Below are 27642 nucleotides of genomic sequence, written 5' to 3' on the forward strand. Positions count from 1 at the left end.
AGCTACACATTACATTCTTAAAAGCAATATAAAAGAAAGGGTCCCAAATTGGCTAAGTACTCACATTTTTTCCTTTGCTTTTCTCTAAACTGCCATCATAGTGGGGTTAAAATAGACTGTATTGCATGACTTATATTTGTCACATGGTCTGTGGTATTGGACATTTTTTCAGCAAATCTTCCTTAGAGTGAAGTCTACTTCTGCCTTTTCATTTTAACTTTGTGGGGTGGTTTGAAAGAAAATGACCTCCAAAAGAAGTGGCACTATTTGGAGGTGTGTCTTTGTTGAATTAGATGTGATATTTTTCTCTCTTTTTATTATTTTTAATCCCTCACCCTCCTCTCCTCCCATGTTCCCCACCCAACCCATTCCAACCCACCCCACTCCTCTCCAGGGATAGTGAGGCCCTCTACCAAGGACCTACAAAGTCTGTCATATTGTTTGGGGGTCTAGACCCTCCTTGCTGTATATAGGCTGCAATAGTATCCCTCCATAGGGAATGGGCTCCCAAAGTCCATTTGTGCTCTAGGGATAAAGCTCGCTCCGCTGTTAGAGGAGACATAGACTGTCTTGGGCTCCTAGCTGGTACCCACATTCAGAGGGTTTAGTTTGGTCCAAAGCTGTTTCCTCAGCTTTATGATTAGGGTCTCTATTCTATCAGTAGGTCAGGTCCACTGTTTCTGCAGGTCTCTCCATCCCCATCTTGGCTCCTTTGCTCAACCCTCCTCCCTATCCACAACTGAATTCCAGTAGTATGATTCAGTGCTTAGCTATGGGTGTCTGTTTCTGCTTCAAACAGCAACTGGATGAAGGCTCTCCTTCCTCTCCCTGCCCCCAGGCTCCAATTTGGTCAGGGATTCTGGTCCCCATCCCCTTCTTCGAGGAACTATGAAATCTTCTCTTGGGGTCCTCCTTGTTTCCTAGCTCCTCTGGCACTGTGGAATGTAGACTAGTGATTCTTTGCTCTATGTCTAAAAATCTAAAATGAGTGAGTACATACCATGATTATCTTTTTGTGATTGGGTTACCTCACTCAGGATAGTTTCTTCTAGTTCCATCCATTTGCCTGGGAATTTCAAGATTTCATTGTTCTTTTCCACTGAGTAGTACTTCATTGTGTAAATATACCATGTTTGCTCTATCCATTCTTCAGTTGAGGAGCATCTAGGTTGTTTCCAGGTTCTGGTGATTACAAATAATCTGCTATGAACACAGTTGAACATATGTCTTTATTGTATGAGTGTGCATTCTTTGGGTATATGCCCAAGAGAGGGATTGCTGGGTCTTGAGGTAGACTGATTCCCTTTTTCCTGAGAAACCACCATACTGATTCCCAAAGTGGTCTTACAAGTTTGCACTCCCACCAGCAATGGAGGAGTGTTCCTCTTTCTCCACATCCTCTACAGAATAGACTGTAATTGGTGTTATTGATTTTAGCCATTCTGACAGGAGTAAGATGGGATCTCAGAGTCGTTTGGAGCTGTATTTCCCTGAAGGCTAAGGTTGTTGAGCACTTTCTCAAGTGTCTTTCAGCCATTTTGAATTCCTCTGTTGATAATTCTCTATTTAGTTCTGCCCTCCATCTTTTATTTATTTTTTATCATTTTTATTTGAATTAGAAACAAGATTGATTTACATGACAATCCCAGTTCTCTTCTCCCTTCCGCCATCCCCTACCACCCCCACAACTAAAACCCTACCTATCACAATCCTTTCTTCTAATCTACACCTGACTCAACCTTTCTGCTCCCTCATGACCTCTGCATCCTTCCTCTTCTTCCCTTCCCATTCTCATAGCGCACTCCATCTTTTAATTGCATTGTTTGGTGTTTTGGTGACTAGCTTCTTGAGTTCTTTGTATATTTTGGAGATCAGCCCTCTCAGATGTGGGATTGGTGAATATCTTTTCCCATTCTGTGGGCTGGCATTTTGTCTTGCTGACTGTGTCCTTTGCTTTATAGAAGCTTCTCAGTTTCAGGAGGTCCCATTTATCAATTGTCGATCTCAATGTTTGAGCTACTGGTGTTCTGTTCAGAAAGTGGTCTCCTGTACCAATTTGTTCAATGGTGCCACCTACCTTCTCTTCTAGGAGGTTCAATGTGGCTGAATTTATGTTGATGTCTTTGATCCATTTGGATTTAAGTTTAGTGCATGGTGATAGATATGGATCAATCTGCAATCTTCTACATGTCCAAATCCAGTTATGCCAGCACCATTTGTTGAAGACGCTTTCTTTTTTCCATTGTATAAATTTAGCTTCCTTGTCAAAAATCAGAGTTTCATAGGTGTGTGGGTTAATATCAGGGGTTTCAGTTGGATTCTGTAGGGGAAGCTGTAGCCACATCTACTTAGGGGCTAGCTACAGGTGTGCCTGTCCACGCTTGTGAGGGCGTGGTCAGAGTGACTTTAGTGTGACTGCGTTTGCTCTTTCGCTTTCTTTTTGCTTCTTGCTGTACAGACTGGCTGGCTAGGTTGCTCTGTAAGTAAGGCTTTTCCCTATTAAATACCCTTATATTTCTACCTGACTCCGTATTGGTAATTTCCCACTATATCTGGTTGTCAGAAGCGGGATATTGGAAACCTATACCCCATTTGATCGGCTGTGGGTTCCATCGGGCCCGCAGCCTAGGTCCGGAAAGCGCCCTCTCTCCACAGGCGTCCCGGCTAGCAGCCGACCTGCTGCTGCTGAGCTGCTGAGAACCATCCACCCAGCTCGGAGACAGTTTCTAGCTGCCTAGAGGTGAGTAAGCCTTGGCTTTCAGCAGAGGCTTCCCCTGGCCGCTGCTGCGGGAAAGCCGAATCTGTTTTAGTGGTTGCAGCCGCAAGGCCATATACTCTCTCAGATAAGCACAGCGACTTTTGTGACCTCTCTCCACCGCTGACCGACTGCTGCCAAATGCCTCGGAATAACTGAACGCCTGTGCTACCTGCTGGTCAAATATATTTACTGCATCTGGAGTAGAAATCAGGTAAATTTATGGTGGAATATTTATCATTTGCTAAAATTGGTAATATTTTTACTTATTACATGAATTCACTGTTTGAGGAGGATGTTAATGTGCCAATTACTGGCCTATATGCCATAATGGCAGTTAGCCTGCTGGTACAAATAATATTACTAGCCAGAGGACTCAGGAATAGGGATAAGGATAACCTCACCACCTACCTACAGGAAATAACACCTTTAAGATTAAGTCAGACCACAATTGTGCAGCAAGTGTAACAGAAATTGGATGATAAGCTTGGCTCTGTGTCCAATACACTAAAGACAGAGCTGTCTGATGAGATGCAGCGTATTTATGATAAGATAAACACAGAGAGATCCTCCATGTCTGAGGCCTTAGAGGCTAGGCTGTAGGAAGACCATGACCAGCTAAAGAATATCTGTAGCCAGCTAGAAACTCAGATAGGCAATGTTACCCACAACTAGATGCAACGGTGCAAAATACCCAGCATAGGGTTGAAGAATTGGACAATGCCATTCAATCAGTTATTGAAGCATCCAAGGTAGCAGATCAGAAATTTGAGTCTAGATTTGAATGTTTGGAAGATAATTTACAGTACAGGGCTGACAGATTACATAGGTCCATACAGTCTATTGCTGAGGACTCAAAATCAGCAAATCATGACCTGGAATCTAGACTCCAATACCTAGAAGGCAGTTTCCATGCCATCCAGATGCTGCCTAAGGATGATCGTATTAAAGACCTAGAAAAACATGTAGATGAGCAGTTAGAGCAATGTACAGATTCACTAACGTGCTTGGAATCCTTTATGATTAAGGAAATTAAAACTTTTCAAAAGGATATCATTGCTAGGCTTAAAGATAATTGGGATGCCTCAGAAGCAGAATCACTCTAATCGCAGGCACCTGCTCCACCTAGGTATCATGACTATTCTTCTAAGGTTGTTACTCCTACACCATTAGTGTACCCAGCTACCATGGTAGAAAAGCCAGCTTCTAAGAAACACCCTCATGGACAGATGGCTTATGAATGGCAACATATATAGCTGAAGGATCTTAAGACTAATAAAGAATCAGTTGTCTTATATGGTCTCCATAGCCCATACGTAAAACAGCTATTACATTCATGGGCAACCTTTAACAGGGTGATACCCACAGATTGGGAACGATTGGTAGCAGCTGTACTTGAGAATTCATGCCAAATCCAGTGGAAGGCATTAGTAAGGGAAGAGGCAAAGCTCCTTGAGTATCAGGGCATAAAGGAAGGTTTTGAAGCCCCTCTAGATAAGATTCTTGGTCAGGGTATTTATGCTGACCCACAGGTTCAGGCTGAATATGATGACAATATACTGTCTCTATGCAGGAAAGCAGCATTAAATGCCTGGGATAAGGTTCGTGAGCCAGGAGAACGCCTAGAAGCTTATACCAGAATAGAAGAGGGACCTACAGAACAGTTCCAGGATTTCTTACAAAGGTTAACTAGGGCAGTAGAATTACAGGTAACAGATCCAGAAACAAGACAATCAATTATATATACAATAGCTTATAAAAATGCAAACCCAATATGCAAAAGAATACTTTTGCCTTTAAAGATCAGATCAGCTCCACTAGAAAAATGGGTTTGTATGCAGCCAACATTGATTATAATGTACAAGATACTAGAGCTTGGGTAGGAGAAGCCATTTCAAAAGGTTTAAAAAGGCAACAAGAAATTAAAAGTTCTAGAGGTGAGGATGTAAGGGTTTGGCAAGGAGAAGCACCTTACATAGGTCAACATAAGTACCAAGAGGCTAGAGGTTACTACTACTATGAACCAGAACCTTGGGGAGGAAGAGCCTTCCCATGGAGACCACGAAGGCTCCAGGAACCTAGATGTTTCAACTGTGGTAAAATGGGACATACTAAAAGAAATTGTAGACAAACGAATTCTAACAATGCCTCATATGGAAGGCCACTGCCTTCTGGATTGTGTAGATGTGGTAAGGGCAGACACAGGACCAATGAATGTAGATCGACCAAGGACATACAAGGTAACCCGTTAAGGTTGGGAAACCCCGAGGGGGGCTCAAGAAGTCCCCCACTTTGAGAAAGGTCGGGTCATTCCCAGTAGCAGTGGGAGACAATCTCTCACAGGACCAATTGATAGTTCTTTGCCTATTGTGAAAAATGATACTGCTCTAGATGGTAGTTTGAATAGTGATGAAGAATCAAATGTGAATGGACAAAATGAGAAACGTATATTTTGGCAAGCTTCTATTAATGATAAAAGACCTCGGTTAAAAGTGAAAATTAATAATAAAGTTATTTCTGACTTAGTAGACACTTGGGCAGATGTAACTATTATTACCCAAAAATCTTGGCCTCAGAAATGACCTCTTAGAGAGGCAAACGTACAATTTTTAGGAATTGGAACTCTATCTAGAGTTTGACAGAGTGTTAACTCGGTGGTCTGCATTGGATCGGAAGGACAGAAAGGGATACTGAAACCATACATGACAGATATAGCTATAAATCTCTGGGGTCATGATCTCTTACAGCAACAGAATACTCAGATTAATATTCCTCCAGTGTCAGATATAAATTATGTACAATCTTTAGATAGTAGAAAAGATCTGGTAAGACGCTATGGAAAATGGTTACCAACCATTCATGCTGTACAGAAACTAGGTACAAATGATGGACCTTCAGAGGAGCCAAAGGCCCTGCCATTGAAGTGGCTTACAGATGAACCAGTTTGGGTAGGACAATGGCCAATGACCTCTGAGAAGCTAGAGGCTTTAAAAAAGTTAGTACAGGAACAGCTAGATGCTGGACATATAGAGGAATCTACCAGTCCTTGGAATTCTCCTGTATTTGTCATCAAAAAGAAGTCAGGTAAGTGGAGAATACTGACAGACCTGAGAGCCATAAATAAGGTAATTCAACCAATGGGCTCTCTGCAACCTGGAATGCCATTACCTTCCTTAATACCTAAATGATGGCCTATCATAGTCATTGATCTAAAAGACTGTTTATTCACAATACCGTTACAGGAAAATGATAGAGAAAAATTTGCATTTACTGTACCAACTCTTAATAATTCACAGCCAATTAGGAGATATCAGTGGAGAGTTTTGCCACAAGGAATGCTAAATAGTCCTACTTTATGTCAGCACTTTATACAGCAACCTTTGGAAATAATTCGTAAGAAATTTTCACAATCTCTTGTTTATCATTATATGGATGACATTCTTTTATCAGATTCTAATAAGGAAACTTTGGAACATATGTTTTAAATGGTGAAGGAAGTTCTGCCTCGTTGGGGATTACAGATTGCCCCAGAAAAGATACAAAGAGGAGATTCTATTAACTATTTAGGTTACAAGATAGACTTACAGAGAATAATACCTCAAAAAGTACAAATTAGGAGAGATCGGTATCAAACTCTTAATTCTCTTCAGAAATTATTAGGGGAATTTTCTCAATTACAGACAATTATTGGTGTAGAAGGACATGACTTAAAGCATTTAAAAATGGCCCTTAAAGGTGATAAGGACCTAAACAGTCCGAGAATATTATCTGATGAGGCAGAAAAAGAGTTACAATGGGTAGAAAACAGAATAGTGGATGCATATGTAGATCGGATAAACCTTGATTTAGACTGTATTCTGGTTATCTTGCCATCCAGAGAATACCCTTCTGGAATTCTGATGCAAAGGGAAGACACTATATTGGAATGGATATTTCTGCCACATAAACAGAATAAAAAGTTAAAGACATATATAGAAAAGATTTCTGATTTGATTTTAAAGGGTAAATTAAGACTTCGTCAGCTGACTGGAAAAGATCCAGCAGAAATTATAGTACCTTTAACTAATGAAGAAATTTCTTCCTTATGGAAAGATAATGAATATTGGCAAATAGCTCTTACTGACTTTTTGGGAACAATTAGCAACAACTATCCCAAAACTGACAGAATTAAATTCATAAAAAAGACAGTCTGGATTCTTCCATGTATTGTAAGACAAACTCCCATTTCTGGAGTTCTTACCTTCTACACTGATGCCAACAAATCAGGTAAGGCAGGTTATAAAGCAGGTGAGGTAAGTAAAGTAGTTCAAAGTCCATATACATCTGTACAGAAGGCAGAATTATATACAATTCTCATGGTACTTAAGGATTTTACAGAACCTCTTAATATAGTTACTGATTCCCAATATGCAGAGAGAGTCATGTTACACATTGAGACTGCAGAATTTGTTCCTGATAATACAGAATTAACTTCTCTGTTTTTACAATTACTGAAAACTATCAGAAACAGAAGTAATCCTATGTATATTACACATATCAGATCCCATACTGGTCTGCCAGGCCCACTAGCACAAGGCAATGATGAGATTGATCGTTTATTAATTGGAGGTGTGCTAGAAGCCTCAGAATTTCATAAGAAACATCATGTAAATAGCAAAGGTTTGAAAAAGGACTTCTCTATCACTTGGGAACAAGCCAAGGAGATAGTGAAAAAGTGTCCTACTTGTTCCTTTTGTAATCAAACTCCATTGCCAGCAGGTTGTAATCCTAAGGGCATTCGGAGAAATGAGGTTTGGCAGATGGATGTCTTTCACTTTGCAGAGTTTGGAAACTTGAAATATGTGCATCACACTATAGACACATTCTCAGGGTTCCAATGGACTACTGCTCTTAACTCTGAAAAGGCTGATTCTGTTATTACACACCTGCTAGAGGTGATGGCAGTTATGGGTATACCTGCACAAATAAAAACTGACGATGCTCCATCATATGTCTCTACAAAACTGGAACAATTTTTCAAATATTATAACATAAAGCATGTTACTGGTATACCACACAATCCTACAGGACAAGCAGTGGTTGAGCAATCTAATAGAACACTTAAGGAGATGCTTAACAAACAAGCTTGAAGACTAACCCCCACAAACATAGGCTGCATAATGCTTTATTAACACTAAACTTTCTTAATGCCAATGAGAAAGGACAAACAGCTGCAGAAAGACACTGGACTATGGAGAAAACTGCTGAGCTCAATCAGCCGGTATACTTCAAGGGTGTACTAACCTCTGTATGGAAACCAGGACATGTGTTACGTTGGGGTAGGGGTTTTGCATTGGTTTCTACAGGAGAAGAAAAACTTTGGATACCATCAAAGTTGATCAAGATTGGAGTGGAAAAGGAAAAACCTCTCGACAAGGACAAATGACAGGTATTCTACTAAGGTATAGCTTATAAACTAAATAGAAACCTCCCAAAGGAAAGGGAAGTGTTTTGCTTTTATCTTCATAGGAAAACTCATCTCCAGTAGTCAAAGGACACTGCATGGGTAGATGCTTAAGAAGAAAAAGGTAGCTATAACCATCAAACAAAAAGAACGTGCCATACGGTAAACTTTACATCTGTCTCTCAGCGAACTCTATCTCTCTTCATTTCCTAGTCCCTATTCAATTAAACCAATGCTGGATTTAGAGGTGGATTTGGCTTTCCTCCTCTAAAATCCAAGCACATTATTTAACTAAACTTCAGTGTTTCTGTATTGTATCAAGAAGCCAATTGATATAATACAAAATAAAATATGAATTTGGGGACTGTCTTGTCTTTTCTTGGATCTTTCTCTCAAGGTGTACACCCTCTCATAATTGTTATGCTCTCATGGTTGCATTCCCCAGCATGTGTACATACACAAGCAAACATTTCTCTGCTAACTGTTTATGTTTGAGTCCCACACAGCCAATGAAGACCTGCCTGACAGCAATCCCTGGACACCCTGGAAAGAAAATGGGCCACACCTCCTCGACTGTACTGGATCCAACTTGATCCATTTCAACTGACACTCCAGCCAGAGGTTCCGGTACTGACTTCAATCAAGTTGAGGATTTCAAGTGAGATCTTCAATCAAGTGAATCCCATCTAACATGGACTGGATACTAACATTTTCTTCCTATAGGACCCCACATGACTATCATCGTCCCATTTCAGCAGGAAGTAACTTGGAGAATGCTATGTCCCCTTTCCCCCATTGTTGTCACTTAGGATAGTGTATATACCTAGTTAGGGATAGCTTCCTATTGTTTATGGTTGGGATTGGAAGGAGGTGTTCAGGCTTGGATACCTCTTTCAGATGACTTTAGGGTTTAGTTAACATAGATATTTAGGATGTGACATAAGCAGATTGTTGTATCTTCTGATATTTTACCTGTATGAATGTTAATTTTGGATACTTTAAACTGTTAAGTTTTAATCCTCTTTTAGACTAAAAGGGGAATTGTAGGGGAAGCTGTAGCCATGCCTACTTAGGGGCTGGCTACAGATGTGCCTGACCATGCTTGTGAGGGTGTGGTCAGAGTGACATAGTGTGACTGCGTTTGCTCTTTCGCTTTCCTTTTGCTTCTTGCTGTACAGACCTCTACCACGCCGGCTGGCTAGGTTGCTCTGTAAGTAAGGCTTTTCCCTATTAAATACCCTTATATTTCTACCTGACTCCATATTGGTAATTTCCCACTATAGGATTCCGTTGGTCAACCTGTCTATTTTTGTGCCAATACCAAGCTGTTTTCAGGACTATGGCTTTATAATAGAGCTTGAAGTCAGGGACGGTGATGCCTCTGGAAGTTTTTCTGTTGTCCAGGGTTGCTTTGGCTACCCTGGGTTTTTTGTTTTTCCATATGAAGTTGAATACTGTTATTTCAAGGTCTATGAACAATTATGCTAGGATTTTGATGGGAATTGCATTGAATCTGTAGATTGCTTTTGGCAAGATTGGCATTTTTACTATGTTGATCCTACCTATCCAGGAGCACGGGAGATCTTTCCATTTTCTGATATATTCTATAATTTCTTTCTTTAAAGACTCAAAACTCTTACTATACAGGTCTTTCTCATTTTTGGTTAGTGTTACCCCAAGATATTTTATTTTGTTAGTTGCTATTGTAAAGGGTGATGTTTCTCTGATTTTTTTTTCAGCACATTTATCTTCTGTATATAGTAGGACTACTGATTTTTTTGAGTTAAACTTGTATCCTGCCACATTGCTGAAGGTGTTTATCAGCTTTAGTAGTTACCTGGTAGAGTTTTTCGGGTCACTTATGTGAACTATCATATCATGTGCAAAAAGTGAAAGTTTTACTTCTTCCTTTCCAATTTGTATCCCCTTGATCTCCTTTTGTTGTTTCATTGCTCTAGCTAGGACTTCAAGTACAATATTGAAGAGATATGGAGAGAGTGGACAGCCTTGTTTTGTTCCCAATTTTAAAGGAATGGCCTTGAGTTTCTCTCCATTTAGTTTGATGTTGACAGTTAGGCTAGAATTCTGCAGTGAATCCATCTGGGCTTGGGCTGTTTTTGGTTGGTAGATTTTTGAAGACTGCTTCTATTTCATTAGCGGTTATAGGTCTGTTTAACTTGCTTATCTCTTCTTGGTTTAATTTGGTACATGATATCTATTCAGAATATTGTCCATTTACTTTAGATTTTCAAATTTTGTGGAATACATGTTTTCAAAGTATGACCTGATGATTCTCTGGATTTTCTCAGTGTCCGTTTTTTTATGTCCCCCTTTTCATTTATAATTTTGTTAATTAGCATGCTCTCTCTCTGCCTTTTGTGTAGCTTGAATAAAGGTTTGTCTATCTTGTTGATTTTCTAGTAGAACCAACTCCTTGTTTCATTGAGTCTTTGTAGTGTTTTCCTAGTTTCTACTTTATTGATTTCAGCCCTCAGTTTGATTATTTCCTGGCGTCTACTCCTCCAGGGAGCGTTTGCTTCCTTTTGTTCTAGAGCTTTCAGCTGCACTGTTAATTCTCTAGTGTGACTCCGATTTCTTCATGTGGGCATTTAGTGCTATGAACTTTCATTTCCTCTTAGCTTTGCTTTCAAAATGTCCCATAGGTTTGGGTATGTTGTGTTCATTCTCATTGAATTCTAGGAAGTCTTTAATTACTTCTTTTATTTCTCCCATGACCCAAGAATGGTTCAATTGCTCATTATTTAATATCCATGAATTTGTATGTTTTCTGCAATTTGTGTTGTTGTTGAATTCTAACTTTAAAGCATGGTGGTATATCATGGGAAGAGGGGGGAGGGAGCTACAAGAATGAGAAGGGAAGAAAAGGAAGGATGCAGAGGTCATGAGGAAGAAGAAATGTTGAGTCAGGTGTAGATTAGAAGAAAGGACATATGATAGGTAGGATTCAGTTGGAGGGTTGTAGGGGAGGAAGGGAGGGTGAAGGGAATTGGGATTGTCATGTAATTCAATCTTGTTTGTAATTCAAATATATAAAAATAAAAATAAATAAAAAAGAAAAAAGAAACAAAATAAAAAAAGCATGGTGGTATGGTAAGATACAGGGGGTTATTCCAATTTTTTGTTTCTGTGTATGTTTGCTACATTGCCAATATATGGTCAATTTTAGAGAAGGTTCAATGTGGCACTGAGAAGAAAATATATTCTTTTGTGTTTGGATGGAATGTTCTATAGATGTCTGTTAAACCCAATTGGGTCATAACATGTTAGTTCTTTTGTTTCTTTGTTAAGTTTCTGTCTACTGGTCCTATCTAGTGGGGAGAGCGGGGTTTTGAAGTCTCCCACTATCAGTGAGTGAGGTTTTATGTGTGATTTGAGCTTTAGTAATGTTTCTTTTCAAATGTGGGTGCCTTTGTATTTGGGGCATAGATGTTCAGGATTGAGACTTCATCTTGATGGACTTTTCCTGTGGTAAGTATGAAATGCCCTCCTTCATCTCTTTTGATTAATTTTAGTTTGAAGTCTAATTTGTTAGATATTAGGATTGCCAAACCAGCTTGTTTCTTGGTTCCATTTGATTGGAAAATCTTTCTCAACCCTTTATTCTGAGCTACAGTCTGTCTTTGAAGCTGAGATGTGTTTCTTGTTTGTAGCAGATGGATGGATTCTGTCTTCATATCCATTCTGTTAGCCTGTATCTTTTTATAGGCAAGTTAAGACCATTGATGTTGACGGATATTAATGGCCATTGATTGTTGATTATTGTTTGTTTTGGATTTGTTGTTTGTGGTGTTATTGTGTGTAGGTTTCCCCACTTTTTTGGTGTTTTGTAAAGTGGGATTATCTATTGCTTATGGTTTTTTGACTGTAGTTATCTTCATTACATTGGAGTTTTCTTTCCATTAATTTCTGAAAGGCTGGATTTGTGGTTATGTATTGCTTAAATCTGGTTTTATCATGGAATATCTTGTTTTCTCCAACTATAGTGATTGAAATCTTTGCTGGATACAGTATCCTGGGCTGACATCCATATTCCCTTAGAGTTCATAGAACATCTATCCAGGATCTTCTGGCTTTCAATATTTCCATTGAGAAGCCAGTGTAATTTGGATAGGTCTGCCTTTGTATGTTACTTGGCCTTTTTCTTTTGCTGCTGTTAATATTTTCTCTTTATTCTGTTAGTTTGGTGTTTTGACTATTATGTGGTAAGGGGACTTCTTTTTGTGGTCCAATCTATTTGGTGTTCTGTAAGCTTCTTGTACTTTCATAGGCATATCCTTTTTTAGGCTGGGGAAGTTTCCTTCAATGATTTTGTTGAATAAATTTTCTGTACCTTTGAGCTGAATTTCTCACCTTCTTCTATACCTATTATTCTTAGGTTTGGTCTTTTCACATTGTCCCATATTTCCTGGATATTTTGTGTTAGGGATTTGTTGGACTTGAGATTTTCTTTGGTCAATGACTGTATATACTCAACACCTGAGATTTTCTCTTCCATCTCTTGTATTCTATTGGTTATGCTTACATCAGTGGTTCCTGTTCGTTTACCCAGCTTTTGTATTTCCAGCATCCCCTCATTCTGTGATTTCTTTATTGTTTCTAATTCTTTAAAATTAGCTTTCAAACTGTGAACTGTTTCAATTGTTTCCTTCACTTGTTTTGTTGTGTTTTTTGTTCTTGGTTTTCTTTAGATTCTCTAAGGGATTTGTTTATTTCTTGAATGTTTTGGTTTGTTTTTCCCTCCATTTCATGTAATTTTTTGCTTGTTTTTCCTTCTATTTCTGTAAGGGATTTTTTTGTTTCCTCTTTCATGGTCTCTAACATTTTCATAAGACAATTTTTAAGGTCTATCTCTTCTTCATCCTCTACTTTGGGCTTTTCAGATCTTGCTGGTGTGGAGTCCCTAGATTCTGGTGGTGTCATATTGTTCTTTGTGTTGTTGTGTTCTTACTCTGTCTTCTTCCCATCCTTTCTTCCAGTAGGTGCAGGTAGGGTCTCTCCCTCTCTCAGGTGTCAGGCAAAGGGCTCAGCCTCTGGCAGCAGCAGGATGGCAGAGGGCAGTGGGTGAGGTTTGTCTGACTCAGGGTGGGCCTTCCTGGTCTGGAAAGGTCCACTCTTGTCCTAGTGGGCTCAGGCAGAAAGGAACAGGGGTTGATGGGGGAGGTTGTGGAGCAGAGCAGTGCCTAGACTCACCTGAGGCTTGGGCACCTGCAGCAGGACAGAGGGCTGAGTGTGGACAGGGGTGAGGTGTGTCCAGACTCAGGGTGGGCCTTCCACTCTGGGCTGGTCCATTCTTGTCCAGGGGTGGAGGGTTTCAGGCAGAAACGAGCAGGGGTTGATGGGCAGGAGGTAGGGGCAGAGCAGCACCCAGATTCACCGGAGGCTCAGGTGTCCACCGGAGGAAAGAGGGCAGAGTCTAGATGTGATCTTGTTAGAGGAAGTTTGTCTCTATGCGTGAGGGCTTTGAGGTCTCATATATGCTTAAGCCATGCTCAGTGAGATAGTTTACTTCTTGTTGCCTTTGAATCAAGATGCAAGGGCTCCCAGCTCCAGTACCATGTCTGCCTGAATGCTACCTTGGTTTCTATCATGATAATAATGTATTAAAATTCTTAACTGTAAGTGAGCCACCACAATTATGTTTTGTTTTATAAGAGTTGCAGTGGACATGCTATTTCTTTGCATCATTAAAACCCCAAACACGCTTGGTTTTCCGGAAAGTTGCTTACTTGGAGGGACATGATTCACAACTTGGATATGAACTTTTTTAGAACTTAATTGGAGACATGAATTCTACTTGTAGCATTTTTTTCTCATACTAGTGCAATATATTCTAAAGAACAAATATCACAGAATTTGGTGTTACATATATTTCTAATCTCTTTTATTCATTGGTAGAATATATAAACCTAACTGATAATTGTATATAATCTTTGCACATAACAGTTGTTCAGTAGTTCACACAAGTGTCCTATATTCCTGACTGTGATTGTGTGGTCTTAAGAGTTGTGTATAGATACAATATCAGAGCATGTCATGGAAACAGAAACTATTACAAATTCTGTATTCTATTTTAATTGACTCTTTTCTCACTTTATTGCCAAATGACAAAAGCTATATTTTTCAAGATCATGTTAGAAAAAGGAAATATTTCACTCTTATATGACTCAGTCTAATAGTGTTTTCAAGTATGATCATTATTCAGAAAATCCCCATTTTCTAATTTGTAGTTTTCTTTAAAAGAAAAATATGTTCTGCTAAATGTATTTTCTTCAGTAATGAAAGCATGAAGCTTTGTTTAATCTTGACTCAGTCAAGATTATTTGGGAGATGTTGAAAACTTCCTTATATTATGAATATAAATCCCTTTATTATGCTGATAAATTGTTTGCTAGTTTATTAAAGAGTTTTAATTCATGATCACATTTATTTATCTTATTTTCTTTGTTTAGGAACATAGTAAACCTGGACTTAAAATGAGTTAGGATGTACTTTCACTTTGTCATTATTTTATAATATTTTTGAGAATTAGTATTAATATTCTCAAAGATTTACTACTGCAGTCATGTATGTATGTTTCCATCAACTTTCTTGAAATCATTAAAATTGTGAGAAATCTATCATTCATGTGACTTTTTTCATAATGCATGTATGAAATATTGTTTTACTTTCCCCGAGGAGAAAGACTATCTCTCATAGTTCTCTAAGTTGCTATGTAATTTGATAGGTCATGAAGGCAATAAGGAGTCCAAAAACCTGGAAAGCCTACAAACTGCGAAAATGATCAAAATGGCAAGATATTTCCAAGGGTGCTACCATGACATTATATGTTGAGGGTAATCATGACATTATATGTTGAGGGTAATCATAACTGTCTGTTGAGCATAAAGTATCCTCCATTAGAAGGAATTGATTTTTTGACAGTGTAAATATAGCCAAAATTCATAGCTAATGAGGTCATAGACTCTAGAGGAAGGATTACAACTCCCACTTTCCTACATCAGTGTATTTCTCAGGTGCCTGATAAAGACCTATCCTTCTATTCCAAAAGAAGTATAGTTCTCACAGCTCATCAAAGGGCACATACAGTTGCCACAAGCTTCAGGAACCCACAGTAATTAATCATCCACATTTCACATGGCCAACCCATCAGGGCCAGGGGTTCTGCATGGTGGAACCAAAATATAAGGCATATTAGAGTTGAAGCTTTGTAAATAAAAGTGACTACTTCTCACTGTAAGATTTCCTTCTGTAGTTTACTCCCATATATTACAAACTTGGGATCTGTTTCCCACAATTCAGTACTATTTGTTTATTTATTGGGCACAATATCCCCTATGTATTTGGAGTATATTGAAAACATCCAACTTAAGATTTTAAGATAATCTATTACCAAAAGAAAACTTACAAGGACATTTATCTTACTTATCAGGACATTTATCCAGCTGTATGCCTTGGTGAGCCTAGTTTGATAGTGAAAAGTAACCTAATTGCAGTGTAGGGATAATACTTAACTCTTTGCATGAATTCCTAACCATAGTTTTATGCCCTTTGTTCAGACACCATGGCATAAGATTCCCTTGCTGGCCAGGGTTAGCTACAAAAGATGAACTAACTTCATAGCTCCAAAAAAGAGTTACAAGCTTCTTTTTCTTTGGCATATTTCTATGCTGGACAGAAAAGTATATCTTAAGTTTTAAAATGCTCTTAATGTTACTGTGCCTTTTTGAATGCTGTATGTGATCCTCTCCCCCTTGCCCCTGAAACCCATGCTGCTGTACTCTAAGGACACAAGTTCAGACAAGTCACCAGTCCAAGAAAGCCTGGCCTTTATAACCACTACTTACAAAATATTTTAAGATGTTTTACCCACTCAAAAGTGTAGGCTATAATACAATATCCTTACTTCACTTATTAGTTTAGTTCTATAAGGCTACCTCTATAGATCACACAAAAGACTTCTACAGATGCACTAATTAGGGAGTAAACTGAAAGAAAGTACTCTTTCTTTACTATATGAATTTATTGCACTGTTGGTATGACTCTGTTTCTTATCATTTACTTAAGACATGACATGTGACCTTCAGATGAAGGCCTTCAAGGTTTTGTGGGTCTTTAAAAGATGGGTAGAACAAATAAAGTGGTAGAAGCTGAAGCTGAAGCTGAGGAGCAGAAACTGAGGTAGAAGCTGACAGAAATAAACAGAAATGTAAAAGGATAAGGAGAATAGGAAAATGAAGAAGAAGAAAAAGAATGTAACAGAGAATTGGAATTGAAATTAGAATTGGAACAGAGAATTAGAACTAATAAATTAGAGACAGGTAGGACAGAGTAATTAGGATAGGGGCAGAAGGAAAAAATTATAATAAAGAGACATGGATTTAAAAAATGGTGTGAGTAGATCCTTTTTTCCCCCTAAGAATTTACTTTCTTCACATTGTGGCTCCTTTGTTGAACCTGAGTGAAATCTTTAGAAGCAGGTCCTTTAAATTTTTCAATATTTAGTGAAGTGTACTTGAATTGATTTTTGTAAGTGCATACTTCATAACTAAGCCCAAGATGTGATGCTTCACTGCAAGTGCTGAGTGCAACACAACCACTCTTCTCATTAATGCTTTAATGGCCAAGAACAATGACACTCACAGTGTCTTTCTGTGCCCATGTATATTAATATTCTAGAGATAATATTATTAAAATAACTTTTTCAAAAACTTTTGACAGGGATTGACTACATAGTTCAGACTTCCCTGAAACTTCAATGACCTGCCTCAGCTCTCTGACTAATGAGATTATAGGAATATGTCACTATGTCTGGTGATCAAAATAAGTTTTGACAATAGTATTATGTAGATCAACCAATAGTGAAAACCATTTTATAATCTAACAACACACACACACACACAGAGAGAGAGAGAGAGAGAGAGAGAGAGAGAGAGAGAGAGAGAGAGGTATAATTGCTTGGCCAATAGCTTAGGCTTATTATTGGCTAACTCTACTTATAAATCAACCCATTTCTAGTACTTATACTTTACCATGAGTTTTTGTGGCTTGTTATATCATACTTTGCTTCCTCAGTGGCTGCATGGTATTTATCAAAATTAGCCTTTCTTCTCTCTGCATCTTCATTTGGAATTACTGCCTTGTTATAATTTGCCTGTCAATTGGCCAAAACAGCTTCATTCATCAAGCAATAAATCAAAGCATATTCACAACATATAGAAGGAGTTTCTATATCAATATAATGCAATGCAATCAGACTAAGCTGCTTGCTCTCCAAGTCCATTCTTTAAAAAAACAAAACAAGTCTTCTACTGTTCACTTTATTATATGCTGTCTACTCAAAATATTTAAAATCTCACCTATATTTCACTTATCTAAAACACTCTATGTACACTGATCTAAATTCCTTCACCAATCCATGGTAATGTACAGAAATTTTATCCCTTGCCTCCTTTGTGGATAACTTCAGGCAGTCCTGGCTCCATTCATTTTGAGATCATGACAGTTTGATCAGCAGACACAATTTTGTAACAGAATTTCCCTAAAGGGGAGGAAAATTTAATATAGTTAATTTTTTTCTATTGATCAACTACCCTTGGCCATGGGGCCATTTCTGGATTGTTGTTGCTGTACCCAATGATGCTCCACTGGAGAAAACTGATTTCCCTTTGCCAGTGGGTATCCATTGCAGACAACATCATGGTGAATAGTGTAACCCAAAGTTCACTTTCCCTTTCAATAAAAGATCCCCAAATTGTTTGAGCATGGCAGGTCTTGTAGAGAGTGCTTTGCATTGCTTTATTTTGGCATTTTAAATTTTTTGTTTGTTTTTTATTTTTATTTTTATGTTTTTTCTTTATGTAAGACAGAAGAGGTGGAGAGTTTCTGGGAGGGATTCGGAGGGTAAAACATGGTTCAAATATGTTATAAAATCTAAAAAAAGAAAAAGAAATGGTAAATTCCATTTTATATCACTTCTCCTTTTTATATTTTAAGTTATCATGTTTTTGAAAGCATATGATTAAGACAACATCAACTTAAAAGGAGAAATCCAAAAGCAATTCCACCACAATTAGTAAGGAGGGAAAACTATTTACTATCTCCATAACCAGTAAATATAGTACTTAAACTACTTGCTGAAGGAGAACAAGGGCATACAGATTGGAAAGGAAGATGTCAATGTACATTTATTTATAGATGATATGATAGTATACATAATTGACCTTAAAATTCCCCTGGGTAACTCCCACGGCTGGTAAACACTTTCAGCAAAGTAGCAAGATACAAGTTAAAGCACAACAATCACTAGCCTTCTTATAAACACAATTAACCAGTGGAGAAGAAAGAAACCAGGGAAACAATATCTTTACCAATAGCCTCAAATAACATAAAATACCTTGTAACTATAATGAAGATGATATCAGAAGGTAGAAAATATTTAATAATCATAGATCAGTAGAATTAATATAGAAAAAAATGGCCATTGTGCTAAATAAAATAAATCTACTGAGTCAGTGCAATCCCCATCAAACTTTCAATACAATTCTTCACAGATTGTGAAAGGACAATGATCAGCCTCATACGGGAATATGAAAAGAAAGCCATGGAAAGAAGAAACAGCCCTGAATAATAACATAATGGTAGGATGTATTACTATTCTTGATTTCAAGTTGTAACACAGATCTAAAGAAGAGCATGTATTGGCACAAAACGAACACTTTGAACAATGGAATCAATGTGATTACATTAGTTATATATGGGGATATAACTAAACACATGCATGGACACCAGAATTTTGAAACCAAGGCCAGTTATACACTCTGGTTGCAAGAAAGCATCTTCAACAAATGGTGCTGGACAAACTGGATATCTACATGTAGAATAATGAAAATAGACTCACATTTATCATACTGTACAAAAGTCATATTCAAGTGGATAAAAGACCCCAACATAAAACAAGATACACTGAACTTGTTAGGAAAATAAGCGGGAAATAGCTTTGAATGCATTGGCATAAGAAAATACTTTCTGAATCAAACACTGTTAGCATATGCACTAAAATCTTTAATTAGTAAATGTTAACTGATGAAACTGATAATGCACTATCATTTGAACTATGCAGACAATTACGGGACGGAAAAAGAATTTTGCCAGTTAAGTATCAAAAAAAAGAACTCAAGAAACTAGGTATCAAAAAATTAATAATTGCATTAAAAATCAGATACAGATCTAAACAAAAATATTTTCTAAAGTGGAAAATTAAATGGCTGAGAAATACTTAGCAAAATGAGCAACACCCCTAGCCATCAGAGAATGCAAATCAAAACCGCTTCTAGATTTCATCTTTTACCTGTCAGAATGACAAGCCACAGCTCAGTGTGGTAAGGTAAAAACTCATCCATTGTTGGTTTCAGTACAAAATTGTAGAGCAATTGTGGAAACCATTGTGGCATTTTGTAGGGAAGATGGGAATTGATCAGCCTCAAGAAGCAGTATTATCACTCTTGGGCATATACCAAAAGGTCACCTCATTCTACCACAGAGACAGGTGATCAGTTATGTTCATTGCTGCTCTCTTCAAAATAGCCTGGAACTGGAGATAACCTGAGTGTTCCTCAAAAGATGACCACCAGACAGAAAGTAAACAGAGAAACAAAAGAATTAACAGAAGTTATGACCCAATTGGGTTTAACAGATATCTTTAGAACATTCCATCCAAAGACAAAAGAACATACCTTCTCAGTGGCTCAGGGAACCTTCTCTAAAATCGCCACGTATTTGGCAACACAGCAAACCTCAACAGGTACAAAAATTGGAATAACCTCTTGGACCTTATCAGACCACCATGCTCTAAAGTTAGAATTCAACAATTACACAGATTTCAGAAAACCTATAAACTCATGGAAATTGAACAATGTGCAATTGCACCATTCCTGGGTAGAGAAAGAAATACAAAAAGAAATTAAAGATTTCCTAGAATTCAATGAGAATGAAGACACAACATATCCAAACTTATGGGACACTTTGAAAGCAGCACTAAGAGGAAAGTTCATAGCACTAAATGCCCACATGAAGAAACTTGAGAATTTAACAACTGAAATCTCTAGAACAAAAAGAAGCAAACTCACTCCGGAGGAGTAGACCCCAGGAAATAATCAAACTGAGGGTTGAAATCAATAAAGTGGAACTAGGAAAACACTACAAAGACTCAATGAAACAAAGAGTTGGTTCTTTGAGAAAATCAACAAGACAGAAAAACTTTTACCAAACAACAGAGTTAAAATGCAAATTAACAAAATCAGAAATGAAAAGGGGGGCATAACAACAGATACTGGGGAAATCAAGAGATCATCAGGTCATACTTTGAAAACCTGTACTCCACAAAATTCGAAAAATCTAAAGGAAATGGACATTTTCTGGATAGATATCACTTACCAAAATTAAATCAAGAACAGATAAGCAATTTAAACAGACCTATAAACCCTAATGAAATAGCAGTCATCAAAAGTCTCCCAACAAAAAAAAAGTCCAGGGTCACATGGCTTCAGTGCAGAATTCTACCAGAAATTCAAGGAACAGCTAATACCAATTCTCCTCAAAGTATTTCATGCAATAGAAGCAGAGGGTCATTGCCAAACTTTTTATGAGGCCTCAATAACCCTGGTACTCAAATGACAGAAAGACACAACCAAGAAAGAAAGCTACAGACCAATATCCCTCATGAACATAGATACAAAAATACTCATTAAAATATTGGCAAGCTGGGCATTGGGTGCACATGCCTTTAATCCCAGCTCTTGGGAGGCAGAGGCAGGCAGTTCTCTGTGAGTTTGAGGCCAGCCTGGTCTCCAGAGCCAGTGCCTGGATAGGCTCCAAAACTACACAGAGAAACCCTGTCTCGAAAAACCAAAAAAATATATTGGCAAATTAAATGCAAGAACACATCAGAAAAATCATCCACCATGATCAAGTAGGCTTCATCCCAGGGATGCAGGAATGGTTCAACATGAAAAGCCATTAAAGTAATCCATCATATAAACAAACTGAGAAGAAAGATCACATGATCATCTCAGTAGATGCTGAAAAAGCTTTTGACAAAATCCAACACCCTTCATGATAAAGGTCTTGGAGAGATCAGGGATAACAGAAACAAACCTAAATACTATAAAATCAACATACAGCAAACCAACAGCCAACATCAAGCTAAATGGAGAGAAACTCAACTCAATTCCTCTAAAATCAGGAACAAGTCAAGGATATCCACTCTCTCCATACATTTTCAATATTGTACTTGAAATTCTAGCTAGAGCAATAAGACAACAAAAGGCTACAAATTGGAAAGGAAGAAGTCAAACTTTCACTACTTGCAGATGATATGATAGTTTCCATAAGTAACACAAAAACTCTACGAGGGAACTCCTACAGCTGATAAACACCTTGAGCAAAGTGGCAGGATACAAGATTAACTAAAAAAATCAGTAGCCCTTCTACATACAGAAGATAAATGGGCTGAGAAAGAAATCAGAGAAACATCACCCTTTACAATTGCCTCAAACAAAATAAAATACCTTGGGGTAACACTAACCAAACAAATGAAAGACCTCAAGAATTTTGAGTCTTTAGAGAAAGAAATTAAAGGAGATATCAGAAATTTGAAGATCTTCCATGTTCTTGGATAGGTAGGATCAACACAGTAAAAATGGCAATCTTGCCAAAAGCAATCTACAGATTCAATTCAATCCCTATCAAAATCCAGTACAATTCTTCACAGACCTTGAAAGTACAATTCTCAACTTTATATGGAAAAACAATTGACTCAGGATAGCCAAAACAACCCTGTCCAATCAAAGAACTTCCAGAGACATCACCATCCCTGACTTCAAGCTCTATTATAGAGATATAGTCATGAAAACGGCTTGGTATTGACATAAAAACAGACAGTTAGACAAATGCAATCAAATTGCAAACCCTGATATTAACCCACACACCTACAAAACCTGATTTTTGACAAAGAAGCTAAAGTTATACAATGGAATAAAGCATCTTCAACAAATGGTTCTGGGATAATTGGATGCTGGCGTGTAGAAGATTACAAATAGGTCCATATCTATTGCCATGAACAAAACTCAAGTCCAAATGGATCAAAACCTCAACTTAATTCCAGCCACACTGAACCTCCAAGAAGAGAAATTAGGTGGTAACCTTGAACAAATTAGTACAGAAGATCACTTCCTGAACATAACAAAAGTAGCACAGACACTGAGATCACAACTAGTAAATGGGACCACCTGAAACTGAGAAGCTTCTGTAAGGCAAAGGACACAGTCAACAAGACAAAACTGCAGCCCACAGAATGGGAAAAGATATTTACCAACCCCATTTCTGACAGAGAGATGATTTCTACAATATACAAGAACTGAAAAAGCTAGTCACCAAAACACCAAATAATCTAATTAAAAAGTGGGGTATGGAACTAAGTTGAGATTTCTCAATAGATGAATCTAAAATTGCTGAAAGAAACATAAGAAAGTGCTCAATGTTCTTAGCCATCAGGGAAATGCAAATCAAAACAACTCTGAGATACCATCTTTCTCCTGTCAGAATGGATAAAATCAGAAACACCAATTACAGTTTATGCTGGAGAGGATGTGGAGAAAGGGAAACACTCCTCCACTGCTGGTGGGAGTGCCAACTCATACAGCCACTTTGGAAATCAGTATGGGAGTTCCTCAGGAAAATGGGAATTAGTTTACCAGAAGATGCAGCAATTCCCACTCTTAGGCATATACCCCAAAATGCACATCCATACAACAAGGACATCTGTTCACCTTTGTTCATAGCAGCATTATTTGTACTAGTCAGAACCTGGAAGCAACCTAGATGCCCCTCAGCTGAAGAATGGATGGAGAAAATGTGGTACATTTACACAATTTACACATTTATACATTTACACTACTCAGCAGAAAAACACAACGGAATCTTGAAATTCGCAGGCAAATGGATGGAACTAGAGAAAACCATCCCAAGTGAGGTAACCCAGTCACAAAAAGATAAACATGGCATGTACTCATTCACATATGGATTTTAGACACAGAGCAAAGGATTACTTGCCTACAATCCACATCCCCAGAGAAGCTAGGAAACAAAGAGTACTCTAAGAGAGACATACATGGTCCCCCACAGAAGGGGAAAGGGACAAGATCTCCTGAGCTAATTGGGAGCATGGGGCAGGGGAGAGGGAGTTAGAAGAAAGAGAAGAGTACAAGAGGAGGGGAGAGGAGAGTATAGGAGAACCCAGGAAGATCCAGTCAGAGGAATAACAGAGGAGAGCAAGAAAAGAGATAACATAATATAGGGAACCATTATTGGTTTAAAGAGAAATCCGGCACTAGGGAAATATCAAGAGATCTATAAGGTTGACCCCAACTAACAGTCTAAGCAATAGTCGAGAGGCTACCTTAAATGCCCTTCTCAAATAATGAGATTGACATCTACCTTACATGCCATCCTAGTACCTTCATCCAGTATCTGATGGAAGCAGAAACAGACACCCAGATTTAAACACTGAGCTAAACTCAGGAATTCGGTTGCAGAGAGGGAGAAGTGATGAACAAATGGGTCAAGACCAGGTTGGAGTAACCAGAGAAACAGCTGACTTGAATAAGAGGTTGCTCATGGACCCCAGACTGATAGCTGGGAAGCCAGCATAAGGCTGTCCCAGATCCCCTGAATGTAGATGTCAGTTTGGAAGTCTGATTAATCTATGGGGTCTCCAATAATGGATCTGTATTTATCCCTAGTATATGAACGAACTTTGGGAGCCCATCCTACATAGAGGGATACTCTCTCAGCCTAGACACATGAGGAGTGTCTAGGCCCTGTTCCAAATGATATGACAGAGTTTTAAGATCCCCCATAGAAGTCCTTACCCTCCCTGGGGATCAGATAGTGGAGGGTTAGGGGTAGGTTTGACCACGGGTGGAGGAGAGGGAGAAGCAACTGGGATTGACATGTAAAACAAGCTTGTTTCTAATTTAAATTTTTAAAAAAGTAAAAAAAAATATGTTGGATTTAAAACCCTAATCCTGCATACAATTATTTTGAATTCAGCAAGGAATTCAAAGGTTTTGCACTCATTGTCTCTTAATAGCTTTGCCACCCTATTTCTCATGACACCTGGTACATATTACCTTTGTTGCTGCATCATAGCAGATGAAGCCAGTGCTGAAGTCAATAGTGAGGCCCATTAGGTGACTCTCCAGCACACATGCATAGGTCTTGCACTGGAAAAAACAGAGAATACTGTTAGTTTCCATATGATTGATTTAACCTCATTATCAAGGGGAATATAAAATGACGTCCCTGCAAGTAATACTCACTACCTGCCTGAGTGACGTTCAGTAGCAGAATACAGTTCTAACAATAATAAGGGCCTGGATTTGATCTCATGGATTATAATTTTACTTGTAAATTTTTGAAGATAAAATGTTGATACTGAAATATAAAATGGACTTAAATCAGATATGAAATATCTTAGGCCTTATATACAACATGACACATTTTTACATCTAGTTTTATTTAAATTTGATTTCAATGTTTATTACTATGTTGGATGAAGTAAATTAAAATTCACATATCAGGTAGCTATTTCCTTCAGAAATTTTCAAAAATCAATGCTTATATTGTATTTGTTTTATAATATTTATACAAAATATATTGCATATCACAAATGGATATAATTATGAATAAACATGTCATATTTCTTTTATCAGAATGCTATATACATATTAGTAAAGCCTAATTGGTATTAAAATCTTATAATAATGAAAATGTTTATTTGGAGTTAAAATAGAAGAGAAACCTTTTTTTTAAAGATTTTTTTATTTGAATTAGAAACAAGATCGTTTTACATGACAACCCCAGTTCCTTTCTCCCTCCTGTCCTCCCCTACCACCCCCCAAACTAAAACCCTACCTATCACATATCCTTTCTTTTATTCTTCTCCTGACTCAACCTTTCTGCTCCCTCATGACCTCTGGATCCTTCCTCTTCTTCCCTTCTCATTCTTGTAGCTCCCTCCCCCTCTTCCCGTGCTTTCAATTTGCTCAGGGGATCTTTATCCTTCCTTTCCCCTTCTACAGAGGAACAAGTATGGCTCTCTAAGGGTCCTCCTTGTTTACTAGTTTCTCTGGCAGAGTGGATTGTAGGCTGCTAATCCTTTACTCTGTGTCTAAAATCCACATATGAGTGAGTACATACTATGTTTGTCTTTTGTGATTGGGTTACCTCTCACAGAATGGTTTCTTCTAGTTCTATCCATTTTCCTGCAAATTTCAAGATTCCATTGCTTTTTCCGCTGAGTAGTAATCTATTGTGTAAATGTACGACATTTTCTCTATCCATTCTTCAGTTGAGAGGTATCTAGGTTGCTTCCAAGTTCTGACTATTACAAATAGTGGTGCTATGAACATCATTGAACAGATGTCCCTGTTGTATGAATGTGCTATTTTTGGTATATGCCTAGGAGTGGAGTTTATAGATCCTGTGGTACACTTATTCCCATTTTCTTGAGGAGTCACCATACTGATTTCTTAAGTCCAATTGGTCCATTACTTCGATTATTTCCTTTGTTTCTTTGTTAAGTTTCTTTCTAGTGTTCCTATCCAGTGGTGAGAGTGGCGTGTTGAAGTCTCCCACTATAAATGTGTCTGGTTTTATATGTGAGTTGAGTTTTAGTAATGTTTCTTTTACAAACGTGGATGCCTTTGATTTGGGACATAAATGTTCAGAATTGAGACTTTGTCCTGATGGATTTCTCCTGTGATGAGTAGGAAGTGACCTCCTTCATGTCTTTTGATTGATTTTAGTTTAAAGTCCATTTGTTGGATATTAGGATTGCTACCCCTGCTTGTTTCTTGGGTCCATTTGATTGGAAAATCTTTCTGCAACCTTTAATTCTTAGGTTATGTCTGTCTTTGAAGTATAGGTGCGTTTCTTGTATGCAGCAGAAGGAAGGATTCTGTCTTCTTATCCATTCTGCTAAACCGTGTCTTCTTATAGGTGAGTTAAGACCATTAATGTTGATGGATATTAATGACCATTGATTGTTCATTCTTGTGTGTTTTTGATTTGGTGATGGAGGTGAAATTATGTGTGAGATTCTATCCCTTTTCCCTTTTGACTATTGGTAAAGTGGGATTATCTATTGCCTATATTTTTCTGGTTGCAGTTAACTTCCTTGGTTGCAGATTTCTTTCCAGAACTTTCTGTAGGGCTGGGTTGGTGGATTTGTATTGTTTGAATCTGGTTTTGTCATGGAATATCTTGTTTTCTTCATCTATATTGATTGAAAGCTTTGCTGGGTTTAGCAGTCTGGGCTGGCATCCATGATCTCTTAGTTAGGTAGAATATGTATCAAGGACCTTCTGGCTTTCAGAGTTTCCATGGTACAGTGAGGTGTGATTGTGACATTTTTGCCTTTATAAGTTACATGACCCTTTTCCTTTGCTGCTCTTAATATTTTTTCTTTGTTCTGTATTTTTGGTGTTTTGATTGTTATGTGGTGAGGAGACCTTCTTTTTTTGGTTTAGTCTATTTTGTGTTCTGTAGGCTTCTTGTATTTTCATTGGCATGTCATTCTTTAGGTGGGGAAAGTTTTCTTTATGATTTTGTTGAATATGTTTTTTGTGTCTTTAAGTTGGATTTCTTCACCTTTTTTCTATACCTACTATTCTTAGGTTTGGTCTTTTCACAGTGTCCCATATTTCCTGGATATTTTGTGATAGGGATTTGTTGGACTTAAGATTTTCTTTGGTTGATGAATCTATTTCCGGTAGTGTGTCTTCAACTCCTGAGATTCTCTTTTCCATCTCTTTTATTTTGTTGGTTATGCTTACATCTGTAGTTCCTGATCGTTTACACAGCTTTTTTATTTCCAGCATTCCCTCAAATTGTATTTTCTTTATTGTCTCTATTTCAGTTTTTAGGTCTTGAACTGTTTCCTTGAGACATTTGTTGATCATCTTGTATTTTTTGCTTTTTTTCCCTTCCATTTCTTTAAGGGATTTTCTCATATCCTCTCTCATTTTCCTGAAGATGTTTTTAAGGTCATTCTCTTCTGGTTCATCTGCATTGTGATGTTTATTTCTTGCTGGTGTATGGTTCCTAGTCTCCAGTGGTGTCATATTGGGTTTTCTGTTGTTGGATGTGCTTTTACCTTGTCCTCTTCTTATCCTTTTTTCTGGTGGTTCTAGCAGGAGTCTCTTCCTCTCCTGGTGGGTATGGGACCAAGGTTCCCTCCTGGTAGATGCAAACAATTCCAATACTCTGATGTCTGTCGTCTTGTCACGGATGGAGGCAGAACTGCCACTGGTGTCTCAGTAAAGGAAACTTAATGGATATAAAATCTATGCTTGGGTACAAGTAT

At 37.9% G+C, this 27642-nt stretch overlaps 1 protein-coding gene across 1 annotated transcript in view; it reads right to left on the minus strand.

Moving 5' to 3' along the window:
- Sntg1 (syntrophin gamma 1) overlaps nucleotides 1–27642 on the minus strand; it is a 302539-nt gene that overhangs the window by 61107 nt on the left and 213790 nt on the right. The window contains exon 15 of the mRNA XM_035438749.1: nucleotides 24407–24499. Coding sequence (XP_035294640.1) covers nucleotides 24407–24499 — 93 coding nt within the window. The remainder of the gene's footprint in view (nucleotides 1–24406; nucleotides 24500–27642) is intronic.

The sequence above is a fragment of the Cricetulus griseus genome, chromosome 2 (assembly GCF_003668045.3).
Source record: "Cricetulus griseus strain 17A/GY chromosome 2, alternate assembly CriGri-PICRH-1.0, whole genome shotgun sequence".
Lineage (NCBI taxonomy): Eukaryota > Metazoa > Chordata > Mammalia > Rodentia > Cricetidae > Cricetulus > Cricetulus griseus.